This window comes from Eriocheir sinensis, unplaced genomic scaffold, assembly GCF_024679095.1.
Source record: "Eriocheir sinensis breed Jianghai 21 unplaced genomic scaffold, ASM2467909v1 Scaffold113, whole genome shotgun sequence".
NCBI lineage: Eukaryota > Metazoa > Arthropoda > Malacostraca > Decapoda > Varunidae > Eriocheir > Eriocheir sinensis.
Window position 1 is genome coordinate 408,945 of NW_026110441.1, and position 26,271 is coordinate 435,215.

At 48.8% G+C, this 26,271-nt stretch overlaps 3 protein-coding genes and 3 long non-coding RNA genes across 26 annotated transcripts; 4 read left to right on the plus strand and 2 right to left on the minus strand.

Annotated features, from left to right (window-relative positions):
• The first annotated feature begins 400 nt into the window (after positions 1-400).
• On the plus strand, positions 401-3,000 carry LOC126989302 (zinc finger protein 211-like). Its single transcript, XM_050847934.1, has one exon. The coding sequence runs from the start codon at positions 948-950 to the stop codon at positions 1,776-1,778; it is 831 nt and encodes a 276-aa protein (XP_050703891.1). The 5' UTR covers positions 401-947; the 3' UTR covers positions 1,779-3,000.
• A 2,231-nt stretch (positions 3,001-5,231) lies between these two features.
• Positions 5,232-9,494, plus strand: LOC126989315 (uncharacterized). Of its 6 annotated transcripts, none has more exons than XR_007743172.1 (5): positions 5,232-6,099; positions 6,191-6,395; positions 6,488-6,869; positions 8,872-8,983; positions 9,370-9,494. It is a non-coding gene; the product is annotated as an uncharacterized LOC126989315 (long non-coding RNA). The 6 variants fall into 6 exon arrangements; XR_007743175.1 differs by having other exon boundaries at positions 5,232-5,915; XR_007743174.1 differs by having other exon boundaries at positions 5,235-6,099; positions 6,191-6,303.
• Positions 9,096-12,800, minus strand: LOC126989313 (zinc finger protein OZF-like). 2 transcript variants are annotated; one of them, XM_050847953.1, is made up of 3 exons: positions 11,714-12,800; positions 10,553-10,796; positions 9,096-9,864 (listed from the first exon to the last, which is right to left on the minus strand). In XM_050847953.1, the coding sequence occupies exon 1, from the start codon at positions 12,798-12,800 to the stop codon at positions 11,802-11,804; it is 999 nt and encodes a 332-aa protein (XP_050703910.1). In that variant the 3' UTR covers positions 9,096-9,864; positions 10,553-10,796; positions 11,714-11,801. The 2 variants fall into 2 exon arrangements, with proteins under 2 accessions (XP_050703910.1, XP_050703909.1); XM_050847952.1 differs by lacking the exon at positions 10,553-10,796.
• On the plus strand, positions 11,823-19,593 carry LOC126989317 (uncharacterized). 2 transcript variants are annotated; one of them, XR_007743180.1, is made up of 5 exons: positions 11,823-11,965; positions 12,050-12,217; positions 12,302-12,469; positions 19,196-19,363; positions 19,448-19,593. It is a non-coding gene; the product is annotated as an uncharacterized LOC126989317 (long non-coding RNA). The 2 variants fall into 2 exon arrangements; XR_007743181.1 differs by having other exon boundaries at positions 19,196-19,279; positions 19,364-19,508.
• On the minus strand, positions 12,803-25,244 carry LOC126989310 (zinc finger protein 157-like). 13 transcript variants are annotated; one of them, XM_050847947.1, is made up of 5 exons: positions 25,169-25,184; positions 23,295-23,344; positions 20,369-20,438; positions 16,689-20,088; positions 12,803-13,078 (listed from the first exon to the last, which is right to left on the minus strand). In XM_050847947.1, the coding sequence occupies exon 4, from the start codon at positions 19,776-19,778 to the stop codon at positions 18,453-18,455; it is 1,326 nt and encodes a 441-aa protein (XP_050703904.1). In that variant the 5' UTR covers positions 19,779-20,088; positions 20,369-20,438; positions 23,295-23,344; positions 25,169-25,184; the 3' UTR covers positions 12,803-13,078; positions 16,689-18,452. The 13 variants fall into 13 exon arrangements, with proteins under 13 accessions (XP_050703904.1, XP_050703905.1, XP_050703902.1 ...); XM_050847948.1 differs by lacking the exon at positions 25,169-25,184 and adding an exon at positions 24,727-24,887; XM_050847945.1 differs by lacking the exon at positions 25,169-25,184 and adding an exon at positions 24,497-24,697.
• LOC126989316 (uncharacterized) lies at positions 13,690-14,882 on the plus strand. 2 transcript variants are annotated; one of them, XR_007743178.1, is made up of 3 exons: positions 13,690-13,920; positions 14,157-14,656; positions 14,699-14,882. It is a non-coding gene; the product is annotated as an uncharacterized LOC126989316 (long non-coding RNA). The 2 variants fall into 2 exon arrangements; XR_007743179.1 differs by having other exon boundaries at positions 13,690-13,906; positions 14,138-14,656.
• Positions 25,245-26,271: the final 1,027 nt, after the last annotated feature.

Genomic DNA, 26,271 nt, shown 5'->3' on the forward strand with positions numbered 1-26,271 from the left:
GTGTGTTGGCAACCACTGCTGTGAAGGAAAGGAACAGTAACTGGGTGTGTTGGCAACCACTGCTGTGAAGGAAAGGAACAGTAACTGGGTGTGTTGGCAACCACTGCTGTGAAGGAAAGGAGCAGTAACTGGACGTGTTCAGGGGGTCAGTATGAGGTGTTTGGCTCATGTTCATTTCGTGTATCCATGTATCCCGACACGCTGGCATGGTCTCGTCCACCCACTTGTCCCGCCAAGACGGCCGTCCATCCCTTGGTTAATCTCGCCCACCTGAGGGTGGCCGGCACGCCCAGTTTGAAGAGCACTGCTCTGTGCACTTTTCAATTGTATTCTCTCCCTGATGTCCTTTTTATGGTGTCTGTTCTCGGGGGTGGTTCTGCCCTTCTTGGTTTTCAGTTTCCCTTTTCCTGAAGGTCTTTACAAGGTGCTTTTCAGCTGCCTGCTACACGGTGCCTCCAAAATGTTGAAGGCAGTTAATTCATTACTCTGGGTCTATTTTGACCCAGTTTATTTGGTGTAGTTTTCACAATATTGTGGTTGACAACTTGTAACTGATATACTTTGTTATACATTTTAGTAATTTGCAGCTGCTTTTTTTATTTTGAATCATGTTTCTATGAGGATGTGATCTTTGTCCCCACAGCCCCGCCGGTGCTGTGCAGAAGTGAGGGTCTGAGGCGGTGCTGTGCTCAGCGCTCCCTGCGTCTTTGCTGCCGCTGATCTCTGTTGCAGTGGAGGCTGCAAGGCAGGGCACCAGCAGGAACAGACTGTCTGTGGTGTGAGGATTAGGGGTGATCACGAGAGCCTCCTCACCACCACCACCACCACCACCACCTTGCTGCTGGCATCTCCAGCCATAAAGGAAAGGAAAAGTTTGAGTGCAAGAAGACTTGAGAGTGAGAGCAGGTCCACTAGACACAGCCTTGCACACACTGGTGAAGGAAACCATGAGTGCCAAGAGTGTGGGAAAAGACTCCCTGGGAAGGGTGACCTCACCAACTACACCCACACACTCTGGAGGAAGACCTCATGAATGCTGTGAGTGTGGCAAAAAGTTCAGTAGAAAGAGGGACCTCAACACACACACCCTGATACACACTGGTGAAAGACCTCATGAATGCCGTGAGTGTGGGAAAACGTTCAATCAGAGGAGTAACCTCATCAGACACACCCTTACACACACCTGTGAAAGACCTCATGAATGCCATGAGTGTGGCAAAAAGTTCAGTAGGAAGTGTGACCTCAAGAAACACACCCTTACACACACTGGAGAAAGACCTCATGAATGCCGTGAGTGTGACAAAACGTTCAGCAGTAAGAGTGACCTCAAGAAACACACCCTTACACACACTGGTGAAAGACCTCATGAATGCTGTGAGTGTGGCAAAAAGTTCAATCAGAGGAGTAACCTCAACACACACACCCTTACACACACTGGTGAAAGACCTCATGAATGCCGTGAGTGTGGCAAAAAGTTCAGTAGGAAGTGTGACCTCAAGAAACACACCCTTACACACACTGGAGAAAGACCTCATGAATGCCGTGAGTGTGGCAAAACGTTCAATCAGAAGGGTAACCTCAAGAAACACACCCTTACACACACTGGTGAAAGACCTCATGAATGCCAAGAGTGTGGCAAGAGGTTCATTTCTATGTCTGTGTTGAACAAGCACATCTTCAGACACTCTGGCCTGAGAGAGTTCAAGTGTGATGTTTGTAAGAAGCATTTCAAGACCAAGCAGGATATTGCTCGGCACATGAAGATCCACTTCCCCTGAGGTGTTGTGTTGTGCTGCTGTAAGTGTTATGCACGGAACTTTCCATATGACTCAAGAATCACGTGACAGTACAATTCTGTATAGCTTGCACTTCTCTCTGCCAGCAGTGGTCAGTTACAGGCTGGCAGCCGCGACATCCACACGTTTGTCACTCGTCTCGTCCGCGGCTTGTATACACCGTTCGTGTTGTGCTTCACAGATAAATATATTGTGGACTAAAAACATGGACCTTTTCATAAACTCAACCAAAGTAATATATGTGGTGGGGGGCAGCATTTGGTAGCCCATCCTGGTTCTGCTGACAGGCCTGACCAAACAGCTGTTTTCCTCGATGCATCTGCCTAAGGTAAGCCTGCCGCCCATGGCAGGTTTACCTTGGGCAGATGCATAGGGAGGAATTACACAGCTCAGGGCTGGACGCTGCGGAACACCTGGCCTCTGGCCTTGCCGTCATTTCTTAATGGGGCACAGGGAACTTGGTGACCTTCAGTGCCTCAAAAACTCAATTTCTCCAGACATCTTTCCCCTGTTCTTCGACAACACTCAGCCGTCCCCATCACCCCGGGACGCAGGGCCAGTGTGTCACCAGGGTTACCCCAGCGTGCCTTTCCCAGGTGTCCCCAGGTACCCATTTATCGACCAGCCCGAAAGGAAGGATGAACAGCTGGGTGGACTGCACGCCGACTGCCCGGGCCGGGGTTCAAACCCAGACCACGCTAACCACTGCACCACGGACACGTAATGATGGAACTCATTGCTTATAATATACCGGAGAGAGAGAGAGAGAGAGAGAGAGAGTATATTTGTCTGTGTTTCTCTCATTTTTTTCATGGTTCCCTTCTTTTCTTCAGTTACTCTTTTCCTATCTTTATCTCACACTGTTTTGTTTCATGTGTTATTTCTCTAATTTGTTTATTAATCTCTCCATCTTCATCTCTTTACTTTCTCTTTGAAGCTTGCCATCTCATTCTTTCTTTCATTTGATTCTCTCTCTCTCTCTCTCTCTCTCTCTCTCTCTCTCTCCAACATTCTCTCATTCTCTCTGACATTCTTTTTCTCACATTCTCTCAATCTCATTCTCATTCTCTCTCAGTCTCTCTGTTTCTCATTCTCATTATCATTCTCCCTCATTTCATTCTCCCTCATTTTCATTTCCTCTTAATCTCATTCTTATTCCCTCTCTCCCATTCTGCTATTTCCATTCCCTCTCTCATTCTCTAATTCCTATAATCTCATTCTCTTTCTCTTTCTCTCTATATATAATTCTCATTACATCTCTCTTTCTCTCTCTCTCTCTCTCTCTCTCTCTCTCTCTCTCTCTCTCTCTCTCTCTCTCTCTCTCTCACACACACACACACACACACACATTCTTATTCTCTCATTCTATCACATCCTCTCTCTCTCTCTCTTACAGGAGTTATCTTTTGTTACTTATTCCACTCTTGTAAGTCTTTTTTTTCATCTCTGGTGATCAAGACATATCCACCATTCCACAACCATTTCTCTCCCTAAAAACATGTAACCAACCCATCTCAGTATCTGGTGCCTGACCTGTATGTTGTATTGTCTCCATTTACTGGATAATATAAATCTAACAATGACTTGCATGATTGTGTAACGCGGTTAGTTGACGTCAATCGAGTCAAAAATACATGTTATTTGCGTATGGGTAAGTTTTTCTCTTTCCTGCCCCAATACTTCCTTCTATTTACTCGTAGTGAGTTTTGATCAAATCTGCGACGCTCTACATAGAAGGCTGTACATGCCTTTGATAAATAAGGCCATGGTCATTATATAATGAACTTTATACAGAGGAAGTGTGAGGGATCAAATAAGGTGAGTGTGGAACATTTCTTCTACGGAATAAAGACAAGGAAATTCTAGTGTATTTGTATTAAAACCTGTACATATATCCTTTGTGTATATACTGCAGCAGCTGAATAACTAAAAAACATATGATATGTGGAAGAAATATGGCATCCAGTGTTTTGGGTAGAATTGCTGGTTCCGCCCACCAGCTAAGCTCCGCCCCCTTTCCCCCTTGCTTCACCTCACAGTGAAGAGCGACCCGCTGAGGGCCACTCCATGTATATAATTCCTCCGAGGTGGCAACCCGGGCGTCCCCCCTGCCCTGTGCCCCGGGGTGCTGGCTCCTCCCCCAGGCTCAAGGGGCAAGGAGACGCATATGAGCACCGGGGCCACGCGCAGCTATAGAGTGTGCCCCAAACTTTACCTTTACTTTATCCTCTGCGTGGAGACAAGAAAATAAGATGTCCTTCACAACAACGTGTGGACTGGCATGTAGGAGACTGGGGGAGCACCAAGCTGTTGTTTAAAGCAAGAACGGGAACCCTGGAGGCGAATGTCAGGAACAGGGACGCTGGAAACAGAGCTGTGGCTGCAGGACACGAGAGAGAAACAGTGGAACATCTAACTGTAGAATGCAGCAGCTGTGAGAGGCAGAGGGAGCACAGTGTGTGACAGTAACAGGCAGGGAGGAGGGGCAGGAGGGACAACGGGGCAGTGTGCACAGTGTTGGGGCTGTGTGGAGGCAGGGAGGGAGTAACAGCCTTAGTGTGACAGTAACTGGCAGGGAGGAGTGGGACAGGAGGACAACGGGGCTGTGTGGAGGCAGGGAGGGAGGGAGGCAGGAAGGGAGTAACAGCCTTAGTGTGACAGTAACTGGCAGGGAGGAGTGGGACAGGAGGACAACGGGGCTGTGTGGAGGCAGGGAGGGAGTAACAGCCTCAGTGTGACAGTAACTGGCAGGGAGGAGTGGGACAGGAGGACAACGGGGCAGTGTGCACAGTGTTGGGGCTGTGTGGAGGCAGGGAGGGAGTAACAGCCTCAGTGTGACAGTAACAGGCAGGGAGGAGTGGGGCAGGAGGATAACAGGGCAGTGTGGAGGCAGGGAGGGAGTAACAGCCTCAGTGTGACAGTAACTGGCAGGTGACAGTAACAGTAGGGAGGAGGAGGGACAGGAGGACAACGGGGCTGTGTGGAGGCAGGGAGTGAGTAACAGCCCCAGTGTGACAGTAACAGGCAGGGAGGAGTGGGACAGGAGGACAACGGGGCAGTGTGGAGGCAGGGAGGGAGTAACAGGCAGGGAGGAGTGGGACAGGAGGACAACGGGGCAGTATGCAGTGTTGGGGCTGTGTGGAGGCAGGGAGGGAGTTAACAGCCTCAGTGTGAAAGTAACAGGCAGGTAGGAGTGGGACAGGAGGCTAGAGTAGGACAACGGGACAATGTTCACAGTGTTGGGGAGACAAAAAGGAAACAGAGAGCATTGCAAGGACAGCCCAAGTGTTCCTCACGCGGTGCTGGGGAAAAAGGCACAAATGATTGAATAAGTCCAGGGAAAAGGATTGAAAAAAAGTGATTCAAGCTGGAAAGTATAGAGCGATGGTGTATGACAGTGAGGAAAGATATGAATGGTATAACGCCATTGCCGAGCAGTGTGTGTGATGACAGCTGATGAGAATATGAGGAGGAGGACCCGCGATGGGGCGCCTGAGGTCACCAGGACAAGGCCATGACCGAGACCAAGACATGAAGTGTGAAGACATGAGCTCGTGTGCATGAGAGCAAATGGATTAAGAACTGCATGCGAATGGTTGGTGACAGTGGTATGCGAGTCAGGTGGGTGAGCAGAGAGGAAGGGAGGCGTTTCTTTGAATGGAAGGTGACTGACAGGAACAGTGAGGGTCTAGAATGGGATGTGAGAAAGTGGAAGAGAGAGATAGACAGTGCAGTGAAAGGTGACGGTCTGAGGAGGTGGAAGCATGCGATGGAGCGAAAGACTACTTTGGAGTGGTACAGGGAAAAGGAAGCCCCGCAGTGTGTCAGCATGCATGATGGAAGCCTGGGTGGTGATCTTCTCTTCCAAGCTCGAGCGCAGTGTATGAATGTGAATGCAAGAAATTACAGGTGGTCTGAGTCCCGCAGCAAAGTGTATCAGATGTGTGACAGGGTTGTGGTTGAAACTGTGGCGTATGTGATGCTGGTGTGTGGGAGGTACCGGAGAGAAAGGACGGATATGATGAGGGTGGCACTGATGGGCTGGGAGGTGAATGGGAGGATTGCAAGAACGGAGAGGGAATGGATGCTGGTGTGTGGGAGGTGCCGGAGATGATGAGGGTGGCACTGATGGGCTGGGAGGTGAATGGAAGGATTGCAAGAACGGAGAGGGAATGGATGCTGGTGTGTGGGAGGTGCCGGAGATGATGAGGGTGGCACTGATGGGCTGGGAGGTGAATGGGAGGATTGCAAGAACGGAGAGGGAATGGATGCTGGTGTGTGGGAGGTACTGGAGATGATGAGGGTGGCACTGATGGGCTGGGAGGTGAATGGGAGGATTGCAAGAACGGAGAGGGAATGGATGCTGGTGTTTGTGAGTTACTGGAGATGATGAGGTGGCACTGATGGGCTGGGAGGTGAATGGGAGGATTGCAAGAACGGAGAGGGAATGGATGCTGGTGTGTGGGAGGTACTGGAGATGATGAGGGTGGCACTGATGGGCTGGGAGGTGAATGGGAGGATTGCAAGAACGGAGAGGGAATGGATGCTGGTGTGTGGGAGGTACTGGAGATGATGAGGGTGGCACTGATGGGCTGGGAGGTGAATGGGAGGATTGCAGGAACAGAGATGGAATGGATGCTGGCGTGTGGGAGGTGCCGGAGATGATGAGGGTGGCACTGATGGGCTGGGAGGTGAATGGGAGGATTGCAGGAACAGAGAGGGAATGGATGCTGCTGCTGCTGGGACAGTGCTGAAGCAAATGAGAGAATTATAGAAGCCATGAAGAGTTTTCTGTGGTGTGCAAGAAATAGGGAATAGGATGATTAGTAATGGATACTGCTTGTTTTGTTTTGTTTTTCCAGGTTGTGGCGATATGAAGGCTGACTCTCCAACGGGTCACTGTACAGCAAGAGCAAACTCGCTGCTGCTGACTCCTGTTTCTGCTGCTGCCCCTGCTGACTCCTGCTGCTGCTGCTGGTGACCCCTGCTGGTGCTGGTGCCGCCGTCACAGTCAGCACTCCACACAGCAGCCTCCGTCCAGTGGTGACCCCAAGACTCCGTGCCCGGGGCGAGGTGAGTGTGTGTGTGTGTGTGTGTGTGTTTACCATACCCGGGCACGATAATAGAAAACCTTATTCCCGATAACCGATAACTGATAATGGAAAACCTTATCGGTGACAACCGATATTCGTTAACTGGAGACACAAATATGTAAATGTCCAGAGAGTTGCCCATCTCACTGCGGTACTTCTCACCCTAGCCATGGGTTAGATCTCATAATTCTATGCATTTTGAACCCCATATATATGCCTCGCAAATTGATAGAATCGCTGGTAGCGATTTTTGAAAAGGTAGTGTTTTGGTAATCATTGAAAATCATTCCCCGCCTCCAAAATACGATATTACGCCTCCATATTGTACTTGATTGGACGAAATACATGTCCCTTAACCATAATATGAAGGCGGAAAAACTTAAAAGTAATGAAAAAGTGGTAAAGGTAGTGAAAAGGCATATTATACATACGTGCGATGCGTTTACGTGGCGACGCCATTGCAATGTGAGCAGCGTTGCCAACGATCCGGTTAGCGGAGGTACACTAGGTTAGCGATGGTACGCTTAGTTAGCGATTAGCCCACGCATGTGAGACTAGGTCCACCACGCGTGGTTATTATTTTTTTAGAACACGCACCTTTACCCAAAGGCTTTTGTGAAGGTTTGGGCCAGGTATAGTATTAGGTAAAGGTGCGTGTTAAAAAAAAAAAAACTACGCGTGGTGGACCTGTCTCACATGCGTGGGCTAATGGCTAACTAAGCGTACCATCGCTAACCTAGCGTACCATCGCTAACCGGATCGTTGGCAACACTGCTCACTTCCCAATATGGCCGCCATCAAAACACATCGCGCGTATGTATATTATGCTTTTGTTTACTACCTTCATATTATGGTTAAGGGACATGTATTTCGTCCAAGTACAATATGGAGGCGTAATATCGTATCTGGGCGGGCAAAACCCATATGGGGTGAGAAGTACCGCAGTGAGATGGGCAACTCTCTGGACTGGACCATCGATGGGCTGTAAGAGCACCACACAGCTCGCCAAAGTGTGGCATGCATTTAGGGTCATTGCTGTTGCTGTGGGGAATGTTAACATACTGTGGGGTGACATTCTGTGGGTCCTGTGTGCTGTGGTGAGGTGAAGTCTCAGTCTCAGTCTCAGTCTCTCTCTCTCTCTCTCTCTCTCTCTCTCTCTCTCTCTCTCTCTCTCTCTCTCTCTCTCTCTCTCTCTCTCTCTCTCTCTCTCTCTCTCTCTCTCTCTCTCAGATTGATTGCCTCACCCATTGCTGTGACATATTTTCTTTATCTTCTCTTCCATCTTATCTTCTTTCATTTGTTACACATGTTTTGTTTACCAGTCCCGAGTTGAGGAATGCTTACACTGTCCATCCATTGCTTCATGCTCACCCTTCACACACCACAGTCTTGCATATGTAAACACAGTACTTACAAACAGATGCCTACAAAGCACATCTTGCACCTGACCCTGTGTGCGTATTAACCCCTTGACTGGATTTCCTACCAGAAGACCTCACCAAGCTACAGGAGTGGAACAAAAAGTGGCTGCTACAATTCAGTGAAGAAAATTGTAAAGTCCTGCATCTTGGGAGGGGATATCCAGCACACCAATCACATGGGAAACACTACACTATCCACCACAGAGGCAGAGAAAGACCTGGGACTGTATGTTACCAGGCTACCAGTGAAGGGATATCCAGCACACATATACCACATGGGGAAAACACCACTATCCACCACAGAGGCAGAGAAAGACCTGGGAGTGTATGTTGCCAGGCTACCAGTGAAGGGATATCCAGCACACCAATACCACATGGGAAACACTCCACTATCCACCACAGAGGCAGAGAAAGACCTGGGACTGTATGTTACCAGGCTACCAGTGAAAGACAAATCCATGCCAATTACAGTGGATGGGTTAAGAGACTGAGCTGAACAGGTAATGTCCCAGCTCAGTGTTGTGGTGAAGAGTCTTATATGGCTTGTGTTCTCTGTTCCAGGGTGGAGAAGAAGACTGTATAGCAAGGTGTGGCCGCGCTCCAAGCTCTTCCGCACCTAGAGATGCCTGTCACAACTCAAACACCAACAGCAACTTCACAACTTTCAGTGAAGGTAAAGTTTGTGACATGCTGTGTCTGTGTAGCCCAGTACTCTTGCAGGTTACGATAGTTTACCTCCCCACAGCACGCCAAACCTACCCTTGAAGGTGGAAAAAGTCTGAGTGCTACGTGACCTTATTTATTATGTACAGAATATTTTATACACAGTTTCAAATAGTAAACAGCTGACATATGAGTGATGTATTTTGGAGAGGCGCGGAACCCACACAAAGGGACATGCAACCACCCACCACATAAACGAAAACACTTTTTGGCCCATTGTTATAATCCACAAACTTCACTTTCAATTACTTTCTTCCTGGGCTATTTGTCACACTACTAATAACAAAGGAAACTAACATGTCGGAAGCAGTCATTAACTCCAGACGCGGTTCACAGAAAGCTGGTGGAAGCGGCGCCTGACTGGTCAAGTTGGAACTGACCTCAGAGGGAGGAGCTGAGGAAGGGACAGCCTGTGGGGTGGGGGAAGCAATCAATCAGAGAGAGAGAGAGAGAGAGAGAGAGAGAGAGAGAGAGAGAGAGAGAGACTGACTTCACCTCACCACAGCACACAGGACCCACAGAATGTCACCCCACAGTATGTTGACATCCCCCACAGCCACATCAATGATCCTAAATGCATGCCACACTTCTGCGAGGTGTGTGGTGCCCTTACAGCCCATCGATGGTCCAGTTAGTGTGCTGCCCAGTGTCACCCTGAAGGCTTGGGTTCAATTCCTCCCCTTAGAGATGCACCTTCAGGATCCTTCACTGCTGTGGTTCTTCCTCACGTCTTGTCTTCCCTGCAGGTCATCCCAGACTCCCGGGAAGTGTCCTCCTCAGCCCAGGAGACAGCACACCCAGGAGGACCTCCGGAAGTGCCCACACCTCCACCTGAAGAAGGGAAATGTTACACTGTTCGTTCCTTGCAGAATAAAGCATCATGACACACAGCCTGTAAATGATCCTGTCTGTTTTATCAGCCACATTCCTCCCACACTAAGAGCCACTCTCACAGTTCGCCATGAGGGGTTAGTCTGCCTCCCAACCAATACCAAAGACTGAAAATTCTTTGTCGTGTTTGGTGTTCATATCTAAGTAATTTGAGGAAACCATACTGGAAATCTCTTGTGTATCTGGTGCTGCATCCAAAACCTGGCCATTATGGATTGTAGGAGGTTGAATAGTTTGGTTCAGGCGACTACAAAGCCACTGTGAAATTGCAAACTACTGACAGCTCTGGTCTTGACCTTCACCACCTCCTCCTTGCTGCTGGGACAAGACTCCTCCTGTCCCACCAGCCAGGAGAAGACGCCTCCCACACCCAGGCAACACAGTAGGCCTCAGTCTTTTCCTCGTGACACGCCCGGCACCCACAGTTAAGCAAGTCTAGTTGGCGTACAAAATGATTTAACACAAAACAATGGAAGTAGATAATGAGGAGTTGCTACTAAGAGAAGTAAGAAACACCAGCAACACATGAGGACACGGTAAAAAATTGAGGAAAGGAAGATGCTTGAGAGACAAAAAAATATAGCTTCCTACAAAGAAATGGAGTAAACAAAATGATGATGACAATGACCCTGGAGCCTGGGCTGGGTAGAAACAAAGTAACAGGGCCCGTGGGAAGTCCAGGTTACCACAGTTTACTTTGCCAGGGTTTCCCCAGGTAGCCATTCACAGACAGCTCAAATGGAAGGATGAAAGGTTGGGCCAGGTGGGTGCTGACTGCCCAGGCCGGGATTTGAACCCTGGCTCATGGATTCCCAGCTAAGCACGCTGACCACCGCAGGGATCAAGGTGGAAAAAGATCAGACCATTGGAAGCTGAGGAAAAGAAATCAAATTAACCTGTGAAAGATAAAGAAAAGTTGTACAGGCAAGAATGTTGAGGAAAAAGGTGAAAATAAGCTCAAAATGAAAAAAAAGTTAAAAATGATGAAAATATTATCAAAACGAACGTAAAATATCGTATTGGCAAGACTAATCCAGAACACAGGAGTAAATAAGCCTTTAGTCATGAGGGGATGCTAAATAATATATAAAAACTATCCTGCAAGTTATCATTGTACACAAAACACGGCAGGGTAAATATATACTTTAGCTGCGTACACCACTCCACATTGCATCATGGCTTGTACCCCAACGCACCCACCTATCATAACGGGTAATAACCTAACATTGGCACGACACCAAGCTATCGCCCCACTTTTTTTTATTTCTTTTTTTTTACAAGAATGGAAGCAGCTTAAGGGCAACGAATAAAATATGTAGAAAAAAAATCCCACTAATCGCCGCTTCTAAATATACATATATAAGTAAAGTGAGCAAAAGAGAGGTCAATTCTGCATGGAGCGAAGTAGAAGTCACCCAATTTATTTCAGAGTAAAGGACACTTCATATTACCGACACTCAGTCACAGGGAGCGTGAAGGGAATGGCAGTTTTCCGCCCCCCTCACCACCCTGTTGGCTGCAGAGTGTCTGAAACACATGTTGTGCGTCAGCGCGTCCCACCAACTCACTGTTTGGTGCTCCAGAAGGGGACGGCTGAGTGTTGCCGAAGAAGAGGGAAAAGATGTCTGGAAGATTGTGTCGCGTTGTCAGGTGGAGAAATTGAGTCTTTGAGGCACAGAGGAACACAAGTTCATTATGCTCCATGCAGAAATGACAGCAAGCATTCTGCAGCGGCCAGCCCTGACCTGTGTATGTAATTCCCCACACCAGCCACAGGGGGCAGCCTTACCTTATGCTGATGTATCAAGGAAGATGACCTGTCAGCAGAACCAGGACGTGGCTGCCAACCGCTGCCTTCCACCACCACACACAGCACCTCAGGGGAAGTGGATCTTCATGTGGAGGGCAATATCCCGCTTCATTTTGAAATGCTTCCCACAAACATCACACTTGAACTCTCTCAGGCCAGAGTGTCTGTACATGTGCTCATTGAGATAAGACGTAGAACGAAACATCTTGCCACACTCTTGGCATTCATGAGGTCTTTCACCAGTGTGTGTAAGGGTGTGTTGGTTGAGGACACTTTTCTGATAGAACTTTTTGCCACACTCTTGGCATTCATGAGGTCTTTCACCAGTGTGTGTAAGGGTGTGTTGGTTGAGGACACTCTTCTGATAGAACTTTTTGCCACACTCTTGGCATTCATGAGGTCTTTCACCAGTGTGTGTAAGGGTGTGTGTCTCAAGGTTAATCTTCTGAGTGAACTTTTTGCCACACTCTTGGCATTCATGAGGTTTTGCACCAGTGTGTGTAAGGGTGTGTCTGCTGAGGTCCCTCTTCTGACTAAACTTTTTGCCACACTCTAAGCATTCATGAGGTCTTTCACCAGTGTGTGTAAGGGTGTGTCTGCTGAGGTCCCTCTTGTGACTAAACTTTTTGCCACACTCACAGCATTCATGAGGTCTTTCACCAGTGTGTGTAAGGGTGTGTCTGTTGAGGACACTCTTCTGAGTGAACTTTTTGCCACACTCACAGCATTCATGAGGTCTTTCACCAGTGTGTGTAAGGGTGTGTTTCTTCAGGTCACTCTTCCTGCTGAACTTTTTGCCACACTCATGGCATTCATGAGGTATTTCACCAGTGTGTGTAAGGGTGTGTTTCTTGAAGTCACTCTTCCTGCTGAACTTTTTGCCACACTCACGGCATTCATGAGGTCTTTCACCAGTGTGTGTAAGGGTGTGTGTGTTGAGGTGACTCTTCCTGCTGAACGTTTTGCCACACTCACGGCATTCATGAGGTCTTCCTCCAGAGTGTGTGGGTGTACTTGGTGAGGTCACCCTTCCCAGGGAGTCTTTTCCCACACTCTTGGCACTCATGGTTTCCTTCACCAGTGTCTGCAAGGCTGTGTCTAGTGGACCTGCTCTTGGTCTCAATTCTTCTTGAACTCAAACTTTCCTTTATGGCTGGAGATGCCAGCAGCAAGGTGGTGGTGGTGGCTCTCCTGATCACCCCTGATCCTCACACCAGAGACAGTCTGCTCCTGCTGCCCAGCCTTGCAGCCTCCACTGCAACAGAAGTCAGTGGCAGTGAGGACGCAGGGAGCGCTGAGCACAGCACCGCCTCAGACCCTCACTTCTGCACAGCACCAGCGGGGCTGTTGGGACACAAAGATCACAACTTCACAAAAATATGCTTAAAAATAAATACTGTATTTGACAGCTTATAAGACGCACACCCAAAATTTGGGCAGGCATGTGAAAAAAAAAAATATATATATATATATATATATATATATATATATATATATATATATATATATATATATATATATATATATATATATATATATATATATAATAAATGGGTTTAAAGTAAGAGTGTCAGGTGAAGATTTTTGGCCCGACATTCGTAGCCTTCCCTTCCATCAGGCCATTTTGAAAGTTTCCTAGGTATTCAGATCATTATTAACCCCAATATTTTACACTGAAAAACCTTAATATATGCTGGGACCTACCAGAACTCTTAGACTCAAGAGTACTGCTTTGAGACGTAAACAAACATGGTGCAGACATTGTTAGAGGGTAACGGGTATAGGGTATAGGGATATTACCCACTGCAAAATGACCCCGACCGATACTGATATATATTTATTTGATACCCCGATACAGTAACCTGATACCTGTTTGTTTTTTGTTTATAAACAACAATTCCAGCAGCAAAAAGAAATAATGCTAAAAAAAAAAAAAAAAACAAAAAAAACTTCGTTGTTCCACTATAGAAGGGAAGTGTTAACACCCACCCCAATGAGTTTCAACGAGGGGCGAGGGAAGAGGCCCATAGGTAGCCTTGGTCAGGTACATTAGGTTAGGTTAGGTTACTTTAGGTCAAGGCAGGCTTGGTGAATCAAAACAACTGTGAAGATCGCCATGAAGGGTGTGGGAACCAGCGTGGCTGCGGGCGGCTAGGCCCATTGGCAGGCTAGGTCAGGTACATCAGGTTAGGTTACTTTAGGTCAAGGCAGGCTTGGTGAATCAAAACAACTGTGAAGATCGCCATGAAAAAAAAAAAAAACCGTGGCTGTTAGGCCACTAGGTACATCAGGTTAGGTTAGGTTACTTTAGGTCAGGGGCAGGCGGTGAAAAAACATCTGTGAAGATCGCCAATGAGTTTCAACCAGCGTGGCTGCGGGCGGCTAGGCCCATAGGTAGCCTAGGTCAGGTACATCAGGTTAGGTTAGGTTACTTTAGGTCAAGGCAGGCTTGGTGAATCAAAACATCTGTGAAGATCGCCATGAAGTGTGTGGGAACCAGCGTGGCTGCAGGCGGCTAGGCCCATTGACAGGCTAGGTCAGGTACATCAGGTTAGGTTACTTTAGGTCAAGGCAGGCTTGGTGAATCAAAACAACTGTGAAGATCGCCATGAAGGGTGTGGGAACCAGCGTGGCTGCAGGCGGCTAGGCCCATTGACAGGCTAGGTCAGGTACATCAGGTTAGGTTAGGTTACTTTAGGTCAAGGCAGGCTTGGTTTGATTTCATTTGGCTGTATCTGTCAGATCTGTTGTTGATACATACGTGTGGCAACCTTCACGCCCCGCCGTTGTCGTGGCTGGGCGCTGCGCAGGGACGCCACACCCCGCGGGCAAGCCACACTGCTGCCCGGGCACATTATTAGCACTTTAGTAAAGGAAACTAACGGCTGGGAGGTGCACCAGGAGCGCCAACTTGTACTGAAGGTCAAGGGTGTGCTGCAGGGCTCCTGTGTACACTGAGCCAAGGTCAAGGGTGTGCTGCAGGGCTCCTGTGTACACGCGGGGCTGCTGGAGCCACACCTCTCGCCCCTCGTGCCGCACCCCGCCACGACCACACTGTCACAGCCACACCCCACCCACAGCCACGCTCACGCCCCCGCCCACAGCCACGCTCACGCCCCGCCCACACCCACGCCCTCTTCATCCAAGGTGCTCACCACGTCCAGCGCTGCAGGCGGCGGCAAACCTTCAGGCTGAGCAGCTCGGCGACACACACACACACACACACAGCCTGCTGGCCGCTGCCTCCCGCCGCGCCAACTTGACCGTCCGTGGCTGCCTCTTCACATTTCTTGAGTGATTGATTGATAGTTTGTTGTTGTAGGTAAACAACAAGGGAGGAACATGCCATCCCAACCCCCAGGCAGGGCAGAATGTGATTATACAACTACGTAGTAATACAGGTGAAACTAAAAAGATACAATGGGCCAGGCAGGGCAGAATGTGATTATAGAGGTTTTGCAGCTGACGTCATCAGTGGGGGTGCGGGGGTAGCGCGGGCCTGCACGGCCATCTTGGTGGTCAGTGGCGGTGGTCACTTATCAAAACAAACCTTGGTGGCGGCTGCACAAGTGCTCTGTGTGTTTGTCATGGGATACGCATGCTGTGCGGTTGGATGTTCTAACCGACACGTGAAAGATGCGGTGTCATTTTATAGACTTCCAGCGAATCCAGAAGAGCGGGGTAAGCGGATATTGCAGCTGTGAGGAGGGAAAACTGGCGGCCGTCTGCTTCATCTCGACTCTGCTGTGCTCATTTTGTCAGAGGTAAATATTACAGGCAAGACTGATCAGATTATTACATGAGGTAACACTCATTTAGGTATTGCCCCAGGTCCCCTAACTTATTGTGTGGCGGGGGATTACTCTGGAACGGGATTTACACGAGCAGGCGGAGGTAAACACGCATGGCGGTGCTCAAGCAGGGGAAAGAAATAGGAAAAAAAATTCAGTGGAGGCAAAGTGCACAGAGGGACAGAGTTCAGTACTGGGTGGAGTATATAAGTGTACGCAGAGAAGTGACCAAGAGTGCGTAGTGTAAGGTGACTTACCGTCACCTGCCCTCACCTGTCTGTCTGCCTGTGCTGCCTACTTAGGCATCAGTGGTCAGCAACAGATCGGCCAGGCAGAGGGACAGCCAGTCAACCGACCAGCTAGACAGTCAGCCAACCAACCAATCAGCCAGTCAACCAGCCAGCCAGCCAAACAATCAGCCAGTCAGTCAGTCATCCAGTCAACCATCCAGTCGGTCAGTTGGACAGTCAGTCAGTTTACCAGTCAGCCAGCCAATCAACCCACCAGGCAACCAGCCAGCCAGCCAGACAGACAGCCAGTCTACCAGTCTCCTCCAAAAGCACTGATTTTTTCGATGTATCTTAGCTTCATAGCATTCTCAAGCGATCTCGCGCAATCACTTAACACAAATGATGCTGATCGAAGGTCCTGCCATTTGCCCGCGGGTAGTGTCTTGTTGATGGGGCACACGTGGTCCGTCTGCTCACTCTGCTGGGGAGGTGACCACCAGCGGGTTTGCAGACGACGCTATTTCGTGACGTCACTGCAAAACCTCTATACAACTACGTAGTAATACAGGTGAAACTAAAAAGATACAATGGTAGTACACTCCTGTCTTTTCTGCCTCACCTTCCTCATGGATATATTAATATTCGCCTCTTACTCATTTCAAGTCTTAATTGGTTTTAGCGTCCTTTCATATTTTCCAGATGGAACATTCTGCAGATCCGGGCAGGGCCTTAATTTGTGGGGGGTGCTACAGCAACCAATGTTTTCAAGGCATCAAATATTTTTCCAAAAACACTCCTGGCAACGGTGGCTATACGTATTTTCATATGTTTGTTTTATGTTTATTCAATGTTCTGTTCAAGAAAAAGAATACCCATATTTTTAGTTAGTTTTTGGTTATAAGGACTCTTTACGAAATACAATTATAACATTACCTTCTACTAGTTAGGAAACGTACTGAATCCTGGATCAGCTACAGTGATGTTAGGTGCGCCTTTTACAATTGGCGGGCAGTTCTGGAAGCATGTCAACAACTGATCCCAGCTCTTCCTGCACTTTCTCACCCCTTGATTCAACCTTATCCTTAACCACAGATATTTCTTTAGATAATTCTTGCTTGAATTCATCCAATTTTTCAATAATGATGGTAGTCAGAGATGCTTTATGGAGGCATGGGGTGCATATCCAATTGATTTTCCTTGATTCCAGTCAAATTAACACACTTCACATGACACCACCTAGTACACAAACAGCATCCAATCCACTTCTCGCCTGAGAAATCCGCACAGACGTAACACAGATCCCCCAGTCCCTTGGCCCTGACAGCCATATCGACACTTTCTGTGTGGAGCTAGACGCAACACACACCCGATCAGCACCAAGGCCACTCACTCACTGACTCAAGAGAACACCAGCTGCCACACTGAGGAGGTCACCCAAACGCTTCTCTTATTATTTCATTTTATTGGTCCGGTAGAAATGGAATGGGCAGTTGGGGAGGGCCGTAAAGGGCACGGAGTGTCTGGGCAGTGTCTTCCTCAGCCCTGGGGAGGCAGCACACCCAGGCGGCCCCTCGAAAGCCCCCATATCGACCTAAGCACCACCAGCCATGTCAGCAATCCTGCCCGGGTGACCTGCCTCCCCAGGGCTGGGCAGATGCCCCCCACCAGGAGGTGCAGGAGTCTTCCTCCCCACGACTCGTCTGCTTCCTGCGTCTGCCAATCCTCCCATTCCACCTCCTTGCAGTTGAAATCACCTATTATAATTCTTCTCTCACACTTCCTCAACATTCCATCCAGGCAACTCACTGTGTCTTGTATCATTTGTTCATATTTTCACACACCCCATGCGCTTGTTCTTGGGGGCATGTAGCCTACAACATAATGCCTCCTTCTTCCTTCAGCTCCCACAATTTTCACTTTCAACACCTCTGCCAAGCCTTCACCCTCAGTCACCTCCTCCACCCTAACGCCTTTTTTAACCATCAATATCACACCTCCCTGTTTTATCTTTCTGTCTCTCCTCCATATGTTGTAAGCACCTTCTCCAATCCCCACCACCTCAATTGGGTCACACAACTTAGTTTCTGTCAGCCCCACAATATCAGGTTCTTTGTCTCTCAAATAGTCATTAAACTCTATCCATAATGAAACTATTCCATAAATATTCATATATGTCACTTTCCACCCTTCCTCCTTTTCTGTTAGTTTCATTCCCGCCTTCCTCTCAACCCTATGAACCACTTTCTCACTTTCATATCCATTACTTTACAAAAAAACTCACTCTTCTCTTCTTCCAATCTCTTTTCATTTAAATCACAAACCTCACCTCTAAGTTCATTCAAATTAACTCACTCTTGTTCATTCTGTTTTTTTCTCAGCCACATCATTTTGGTGTCTTCTCCCGCCAGGGCATCTGCTTCACTGTGCCTTCAATCGTATTCTAACCGGTCTATCTATTTCGCCATTGTATTTTCCAATCCTTGACAGTCATCTATGTCTTTCAGCAGATAACTTCCCACTTCTTGTACCCTTTGCACGACCATCTTCGCTGCATTTCTCAGGTTGTTCTCCCTCACAGCTGTGTACTCGGGGTCTTCTCCCTTTGCACGACCATCCTCACTGCATCTCTCAGCTGTGTACTCGGGGTCTTCTCCCTTTGTAAGACCATCCTCACTGCATTTCTCAGGTTGTTCTCCCTCACAGCTGTGTACTCAGTGTCTCCTCCTCCTTGATGTCCAACAGAATGACTGTGCCTCTTACCAGTCCCTCATTTTCTTTGATCACCTTCTCAGACATCCTCTCCTCCAGCTGCTCCTCCACAATCTCCTTAAAGTTCTGCACACTCCCCCTCTGCATCATCTCTCCACCACCATCAGCTTTCTGTTTCAATTTCTTAACTCTTTGCTGCACTTCCACTTTTTCATCATTTCGCTTCTCCTCCCACTTATTCTGTTCTTTATTCAACGTTTCCACCTTCACCCACCCAATGCAATTCGTCAGCTGATCCCTGAGCTCCACCTCCCTCGCTTCTAAATCACTTATCTTTCTCTTGTCCTCCTCTCTCTCCCTTCTCAATTCACTCACCATCTTCATCACCACCTCAAAATCACTCTCCAACCCTTTCACTCTTCTCTGCAATAATCTATTCTGCAGCTCACTGTTATTTTCCTCAAAGCCAGAAAACTCCGCTGAATGTTGCCCGTGTGTAAGGGTGTGTGTGTTGAGGTCACTCTCGTACCTGAACTTTCTGCCACACTCATGGCATTCATGAGGTCTTTCACCAGTGTGTGTAAACGAGTGTGTGATGAGGGTACTCTTGTACCTGAACTTTCTGCCACACTCATGGCATTCATGAGGTCTTTCACCAGTGTGTGTAAGGGAGTGTGTGATGAGGGTACTCTTGTACCTGAACTTTCTGCCACACTCATGGCATTCATGAGGTCTTTCACCAGTGTGTGTAAGGGTGTGTGTGTTGAGGTCACTCTTCTGAGTGAACTTTTTGCCACACTCATGGCATTCATGAGGTCTTTCACCAGTGTGTGTAAGGGTGTGTGTGTTGAGGACACTCTTCCGAGTGAACTTTTTGCCACACTCTTTGCATTCATGAGGTCTTTCACCAGTGTGTGTAAGGGTGTGTCTGTTGAGGGCACTCTTCTGAGTGAACTTTTTGCCACACTCTTTGCATTCATGAGGTCTTTCACCAGTGTGTGTAAGGGTGTGTGTGTTGAGGTGACTCTTCGTACTGAACTTTTTCCCACACTCATGGCATTCATGAGGTTTTTCACCAGTGTGTGTAAGGGTGTGTGCCTTGAGGGTACTCTTGTTATTGAACTTTTTCCCACTCTCACGGCATTCATAAGGTCTTTCACCAGTGTGTGTAAGGGTGTGTGTGTTGAGGGTACTCTTCCTACTGAACTTTTTGCCACACTCACGGCATTCATGAGGTCTTCCTCCATAGTGTGTGGGTGTACTTGGTGAGGTCACCCTTCCCAGAGAGTCTTTTCCCACACTCTTGCCAGTCATGGTTTCCTTCAGCAGTGTGTGCAAGGCTGTGTCTAGTGGTCCTGTTCTGTCTCAAGTCTTCCTGCACTCAAACTTTCCCTTTCCTTTATGGCTGGAGGTGCCAGCAGCAAGGTGGTGGTGGTGGTGGTGGCTCTCCTGATCACCCCTGATCCTCACACCAGAGACAGTCTGCTCCTGCTGGTCCCGGGCACTCAGGCTGCTGCCCTGCCTTGAAGCCTCCACTGCAACAGATGGCAGCGGCAGTGAGGACGCAGGGAGCGCTGAGCACAGCACCGCCTCAGACCCTCACTTCTGCACAGCACCAGCGTGGCTGTTGGGACACAAAGATCACAACTTCACAAAAATATGCTTAAAAATAAATACTGTATTTGACAGCTTATAAGACGCACACCCAAAATTTGGGCAGGCATGTGAAGAAAAAAAATATATACAATAAATGGGTTTAAAGTAAGAGTGTCAGGTGAAGACTTTTGGCCCGACATTCATAGCCTTCCCTTCTATGAGGCCATTTTGAAAGTTTCCTATGTATTCAGATCATTACTAACCCCAATATTTTACACTGAAAAGCCTTAATATATGCTGGGACCTACCAGAACAGTCCCTCTTAAGACTCAAGAGTACTGCTTTGAGACGTAAACAAACATGGTGCAGACAGCGACACTGTAAGAGGGTAACGGGTATAAAGTTTGTACTTCATATTTATTGTGTTATTATTCGACATCATAATTCTAGTCGTTGTAATATTTTAGTATATTGGGTCATCCCACAAAAACGTCAACCTTTAGTGTGAATCTCAGAATTGATCTAAAATATATGTATTACATACTAAATTAAAGCTGGAACCTTGAATTTTACGAATCTGGACATATTTTTTGTAAGAACAGTCTCTTCAGTGTGAGGCATTTGATAATGTCATAGCATGTCACCGCATATTAATTCATGCTGAATTTTGTGATTTACATGTCAGTGTTTTAGCTAAGTAAGCTTGTGTTTGGAAAGCTGTCCTTGATTTTTATATAAATCACAACTTTTTAATTTTAATTATCACTAATTGTTCACATACAACTATATGGTCAGACTGTGGCACGGTCTTGAAGTGAAAATACTTTGAGTGTAAGGTGTGTGACGTTTTCTTAGCATTTTTCCCATGGATAACTTATGCACGGGAGAAAAATAACATAACTCTATAACATAAATAGGATTCCTAATACCTTACTAATGATGCCCTAAAATATCTTGTAAGAGACTCCAGTAGGCCACAGGCTCCGTCACACATGTTACATGCGTAGTGCGAGAAACGTTGCCGACGCTTGCGGTAACGTTTCTCACGCAACCTCAGCATTCACTGTTGCTGAGCTTAGTATGTTACCTAGTAGTTCCTTTTCTTTTCAGACTGTGAGCTGAGTATCTACTAAATAAACCTGCTTCATCATGTCTCACACACACACACACACACACACGCACACACACCATAAGTCTGCATGGGTAGTCCACGGGTGTGGGGCCCACGGGCGCCCATACTTGCAGGCGCGGGCACGAGGCAGGTGTGGGTATATTTTTTGTGGGCGTGGAGTGTGTGCGGGTGGCAGATGCTTTCAGATTACAGGGCGGGGCCGCCAGGATCTTTGGACCTCACAGGTCAGGTAGGGTCAGGTAGTACAGGTAGTCAGGTACGTGTGAAGTGAACTTTGAGGGTATGAAGATTAAGGAATGGGGATTATATGACCTGATGCTTAGGTGTTAATTGAGGGGCATGGCTACTTAGGTCATTAGTGGCAGGAAACTGATAGTTCTCGACCTGATGGGTCACTCAGGGTGCGGCTGTAATTAGCCAGGGGTCAGCCGGTCACAGAGTGTGTGTGTGTGTGTGTGTGTTTAGAAAACTACAAGTTTATTGTGTAGGTAGGATTTGGGTAGCATTTGCGGGTGCAGGGTAGGTGTGCGGGTTCTTTATAAAATATTCTGCGGGTGTGGGGCGGGTGTGGGCACATTGCTGCGGGCGCGGGGCAGGTGCGGGACAAAATTAAGTGCCCACGCAGACCTCTGACACACACACACACACAAGGGAAATGAGAATGGTGTGGGGAGGGAGGGACAGAAAGGAGAGTCAGATCAGGGCTTTGGTCAGGATATGACCTGACTCAGGTCAAGCCATGACTTGACTCTCCCTTCAGCCCCTACCTCCCCTCACCTTTCTCATTTCCCTTTCTGTGTGTATGTGTGTCATGACATGACCTGACCCTCCCTTCTACCCCTCCCCCCCACACCCTTCTATATATATATATATAGATATATATATATATATATATATATATATATATATATATATATATATATATATATATATATATATATATATATATATATATATATATATATATCTTCGACTGTGGCACCAGTAGGCTTGTTTTTTTTTTAGGGGCCTGATGGTATGGCCCAGCCCGTTGTGGCGCAGGCCAGTGTTTATAGTGGCGACATCTTGCATTGGCCCATGGTGCCCTCTCGGAGCTCATCTTTAATCCTACAATCTAGAGTCCGGGTTGATAGGTGGTCTTCTGGACAGCATGTGGGTAGTTTTAAGCCACTCGGCAGCAGCTGAAAAATCCCAGCTTGGTGGCACCGGGCGGGGATTGAACTCACATCGTCCTGAACGCAGCGCCGTCACGCTGTCGACTCAGCCATCATATGTGTGATGCACACCCGGAAAAGTTGCCGGTTGCCCAAGCGGCCGCCAACGCGGTGGAAGAAAAAGGCCCAGTGTGACACCAACTTACGGACAACCGACAACTCTCTCCTGGATGGGCGTACAAACGTTGCCAGTAGCCACAACGGTTAGAGGAGAACAACCAGTGTGACACCGCCTTAAACCCTTCACTACGGCTGGGTAGGCGGCTGAGTAGTAGCTTGTGGGCTCCACATTCACCGCGTGATGGACGACGCGGGTTCAAATCCCCACGCTAACAATTGGGATTTTTCAGTCACCGCCGAGTGACCTTAGACTACCCACATGCTGTCCTGAAGACCACCCATCAACCCAGACTTTAGAGGAAACCGTCCAAGTGAATCAGGAAGGAGTTGCAGGGGTCAGCGTGAGCCAAGAAAAGATGGCGCCACTATATATAAAACACTTGCCTGAACCATGACGGGCTGGGGCCGACCACCATCCAGGCCCCTCAAGAAAGCCTACTGGTGCTGAAGGCCGACACTTAAAAAAATAAATAAATGAATAAATAAAATAAATAAATATTTTAAAAAAAGGGCCATATCCGGGATCGCTGTGCGCACCAAATTTCAAATGTCGCTATTGAATATAACAAGTTTTCAGCCATAAACGCGTCCTCGGCGTCAGGCTTGGTGAACCAAAACAACTGTGAAGATAGCCATGAAGTGTGTGGAAACCAGCGTGGCTGCAGGCGGCTAGGCCCATAGGTAGGCTAGGTTACTTTAGGTCAAGGCAGGCTTGGTTTAGGGAAAATTCACGAAACCTTAGCCACCTCTGGCAAAGTTAATACTTACATCATGGATTTCTTTTTGGTCCCTGGATGCAGTGCAGTGACAAGTGACTTCTGGAAAGGAGAAAGAATCCAACTCAGGGACTATTTATTGTTGAAAATAGGGAATAATATTTCACAAAAGCCTCCTCTGGCAGCGACCGCCGCCGTGAGCAGTGTTGCCGACTATCTAACGCTTGGTTAGCGATTAGCCCACGCATGTGAGACCAGGTCCACCACACGTGGTTATTATTTTTTTTTTAGAACACGCACCTTTACCTAAAGGGTTTTGTGAAGGTTTGGGCTGGGTATAGTATTAGGTAAAGGTGCGTGTTCTAAAAAAAATAAATAACCACGCGTGGTGAACCTGGTCTCACATGCGTGAGCTAATCACTAACTAAGCGTACCATGTTCCTATAATTGAAATCCCCAATTACACACACATTCCTATATCTTGACGCCCTACTGATTTCTTGTAAAAGGGGTTGGCTACTGTCCCTGGTAAGGTTGGGCGGTCTGTAAAGTACTCTGATGACAAGCTTCTCCTTCCTACCTATAATTTCTACCCAGAGGGATTCTGTATTGCCATCTTCCTTGATTGAGTTGTTAATGACACACTTAAGATTGTCCCTGACGAAGAGTGCGACCCCACCCCCCTTCCCGCCTATTCGATCTTGGTGGAGTAACTTGTACCCTTCAATCTCTAATTCTGGGAGAAAGTGTCTGTCTGCAGTGTTATCCATGACTCTGTGAGTGGCGGGGCGCCGCGCAGGGACGCCACACCCCGCGGGCAAGCCACACTGCTGCCCGGGCACATTATTACCACTTTAGTAAAGGAAACTAACGGCTGGGAGGTGCACCAGGAGCGCCAACTTGTACTGAAGGTCAAGGGTGTGCTGCAGGGCTGCTGGAGCCACACCTCTCGCCCCTCGTCCCACACCCCGCCACAGCCACCCCCGTCACGACCACACTGTCACAGCCACAGCCATGCTGGAGCCACACCCCGCCCTCGTGCCACACCCCCACCACACACACACACACACACACACCCCACAGCCACAGCCACACCCCCTGTAGCCAAGGTCAAGGGTGTGCTGCAGGGCTCCTGTGTACACGCGGGGCTGCTGGAGCCACACCTCTCGCCCCTCATGCCACAGCCACCCCCGTCACGACCACACTGTCACAGCCACACCCCGCCCACAGCCACGCCCTCTCCAAGGTGCTCACCACGTCCAGCGGCGGCAAACCTTCAGGCTGAGCAGCTCGGCGACACACACACACACACACACACACCCTGCTGGCCGCTGCCTCCCGCCGCGCCAACGGCCCCACTTGTCCGTCCGTGGCTGCCTCTTCACATTTCTTGATTGATTGATTGATTGATTGATAGTTTATTGTTGCAGGTAAAGGGCCGGGAAAACCTTCAGGCTGAGCAACACACACACACACACACACACCCTGCTGGCCGCTGCCTCCCGCCGCGCCAACTTGTCCGTCCGTGGCTGCCTCTTCACATTTCTTGAGTGATTGATTGATAGTTTGTTGTTGTAGGTAAACAACAAGGGAGGAACATGCCATCCCAACCCCCAGGCAGGGCAGAATGTGATTATACAACTACGTAGTAATACAGGTGTAGGTATTGTCACTATTGTTACACCACACTCCAAGCACGGGCAGGCGGTGTGCCCAACCCCGGCCACCACACAACGGGCCGTGAACACCCCAGAACAGCAAGACACACCACGCCGCCACTCCCCAGGGCCGCCAAGGCTGGGCAAGGAGGCTCCCAAAAGCAAGTTTTTCACTTTACTTAACAGCTCCAACACGTACAGAACACTGGTTTACAAGGCACAGTAACGCCCAGTACTCAGAGGGACACAGACACAGCACAGGGCTCACAACAGCGGGAGCAGGGCACGCAGGGGCAGCGGCGTATGTCCCTTGTCTCTCGCAGCTCAGACCACTCTCCCTCCCTGCCCCGCGGGGGGGCGGCGGCCGGCGGCTCCCGGCCCGGCCGCCGCCGCGATGCACCCCACGCCGCCGGCCCTCACCAGTCCTCCGTGCCCCAAACTAGCACCCCACACACAAACAACACAGATACCCCCAAGAATATATCCCCTGGCGTAACAGCACCATGAAACTAAAAAGATACAATGGTAGTACACTCCTGTCTTTTCTGCCTCATCACGTACCTTCCTCATGGATGTACTAATATTCACCTCTTTCTCATTTAAAGTTTTGGTTTTAGTTTTCTTTCATATTTTCCAGATGGAACATTCTACAGATCCGGGCAGGGCCGTAATTCTTTTGAGGGGCTACAGCCCCCAGTGTTTTCAAGGCGTCAAATATTTCTCAAAAACACTCCAACAGCTGCGGCTGCTGCCCCCCTGCAAGGACCACTGCAGGCCCTGTGATGGCCTTGGCTCTGTCCCCCTCCTACAAGGACCACTGGCCCTGTGATGGCCTTGGCTCTGTCCCCCCCCCTACAAGGACCACTGGCCCTGTGATGGCCTTGGTTCTGTCCCCCTCCTACAAGGGGACTGGCCCTGTGATGATGGCCTTGGCTCTGTCCCCCCCCAGGACTGGCCCTGTGATGGCCTTGGCTCTGTCCCCCCCCTACAAGGACCACTGGCCCTGTGATGGCCTTGGTTCTGTCCCCCTCCTACAAGGACCACTGGCCCTGTGATGGCCTTGGCTCTGTCCCCCCCTACAAGGACCACTGGCCCTGTGATGGCCTTGGCTCTGTCCCCCCCCTACAAGGACCACTGGCCCTGTGATGGCCTTGGCTCTGTCCCCCCCCTACAAGGACCACTGGCCCTGTGATGGCCTTAATTGGCTCTGCTGCCGTGTGTGGGGGCGGCGGTTCCGTCTCCTTCCCTTGCCGCGCCACTTTTCAACACGTGCGTGGACTGACTATTGGGCAAAGTTGTCCACCAAACCGTTGTTCTGTTGGCGCCATCAAGGTCACTCACCTTGCTTTTGCTACCGTTGCTGTACGCCTC

Excerpts from the sequence above, each read along its gene's own strand:
- LOC126989310 (XM_050847940.1), bottom strand. The coding sequence starts at position 19,778 with ATGACTGGCAAGAGTGTGGGAAAAGACTCTCTGGGAAGGGTGACCTCA.
- LOC126989313 (XM_050847952.1), bottom strand. The coding sequence starts at position 12,800 with ATGAGTGCCAAGAGTGTGGGAAAAGACTCCCTGGGAAGGGTGACCTCA.
- LOC126989302 (XM_050847934.1), top strand. The coding sequence starts at position 948 with ATGAGTGCCAAGAGTGTGGGAAAAGACTCCCTGGGAAGGGTGACCTCA.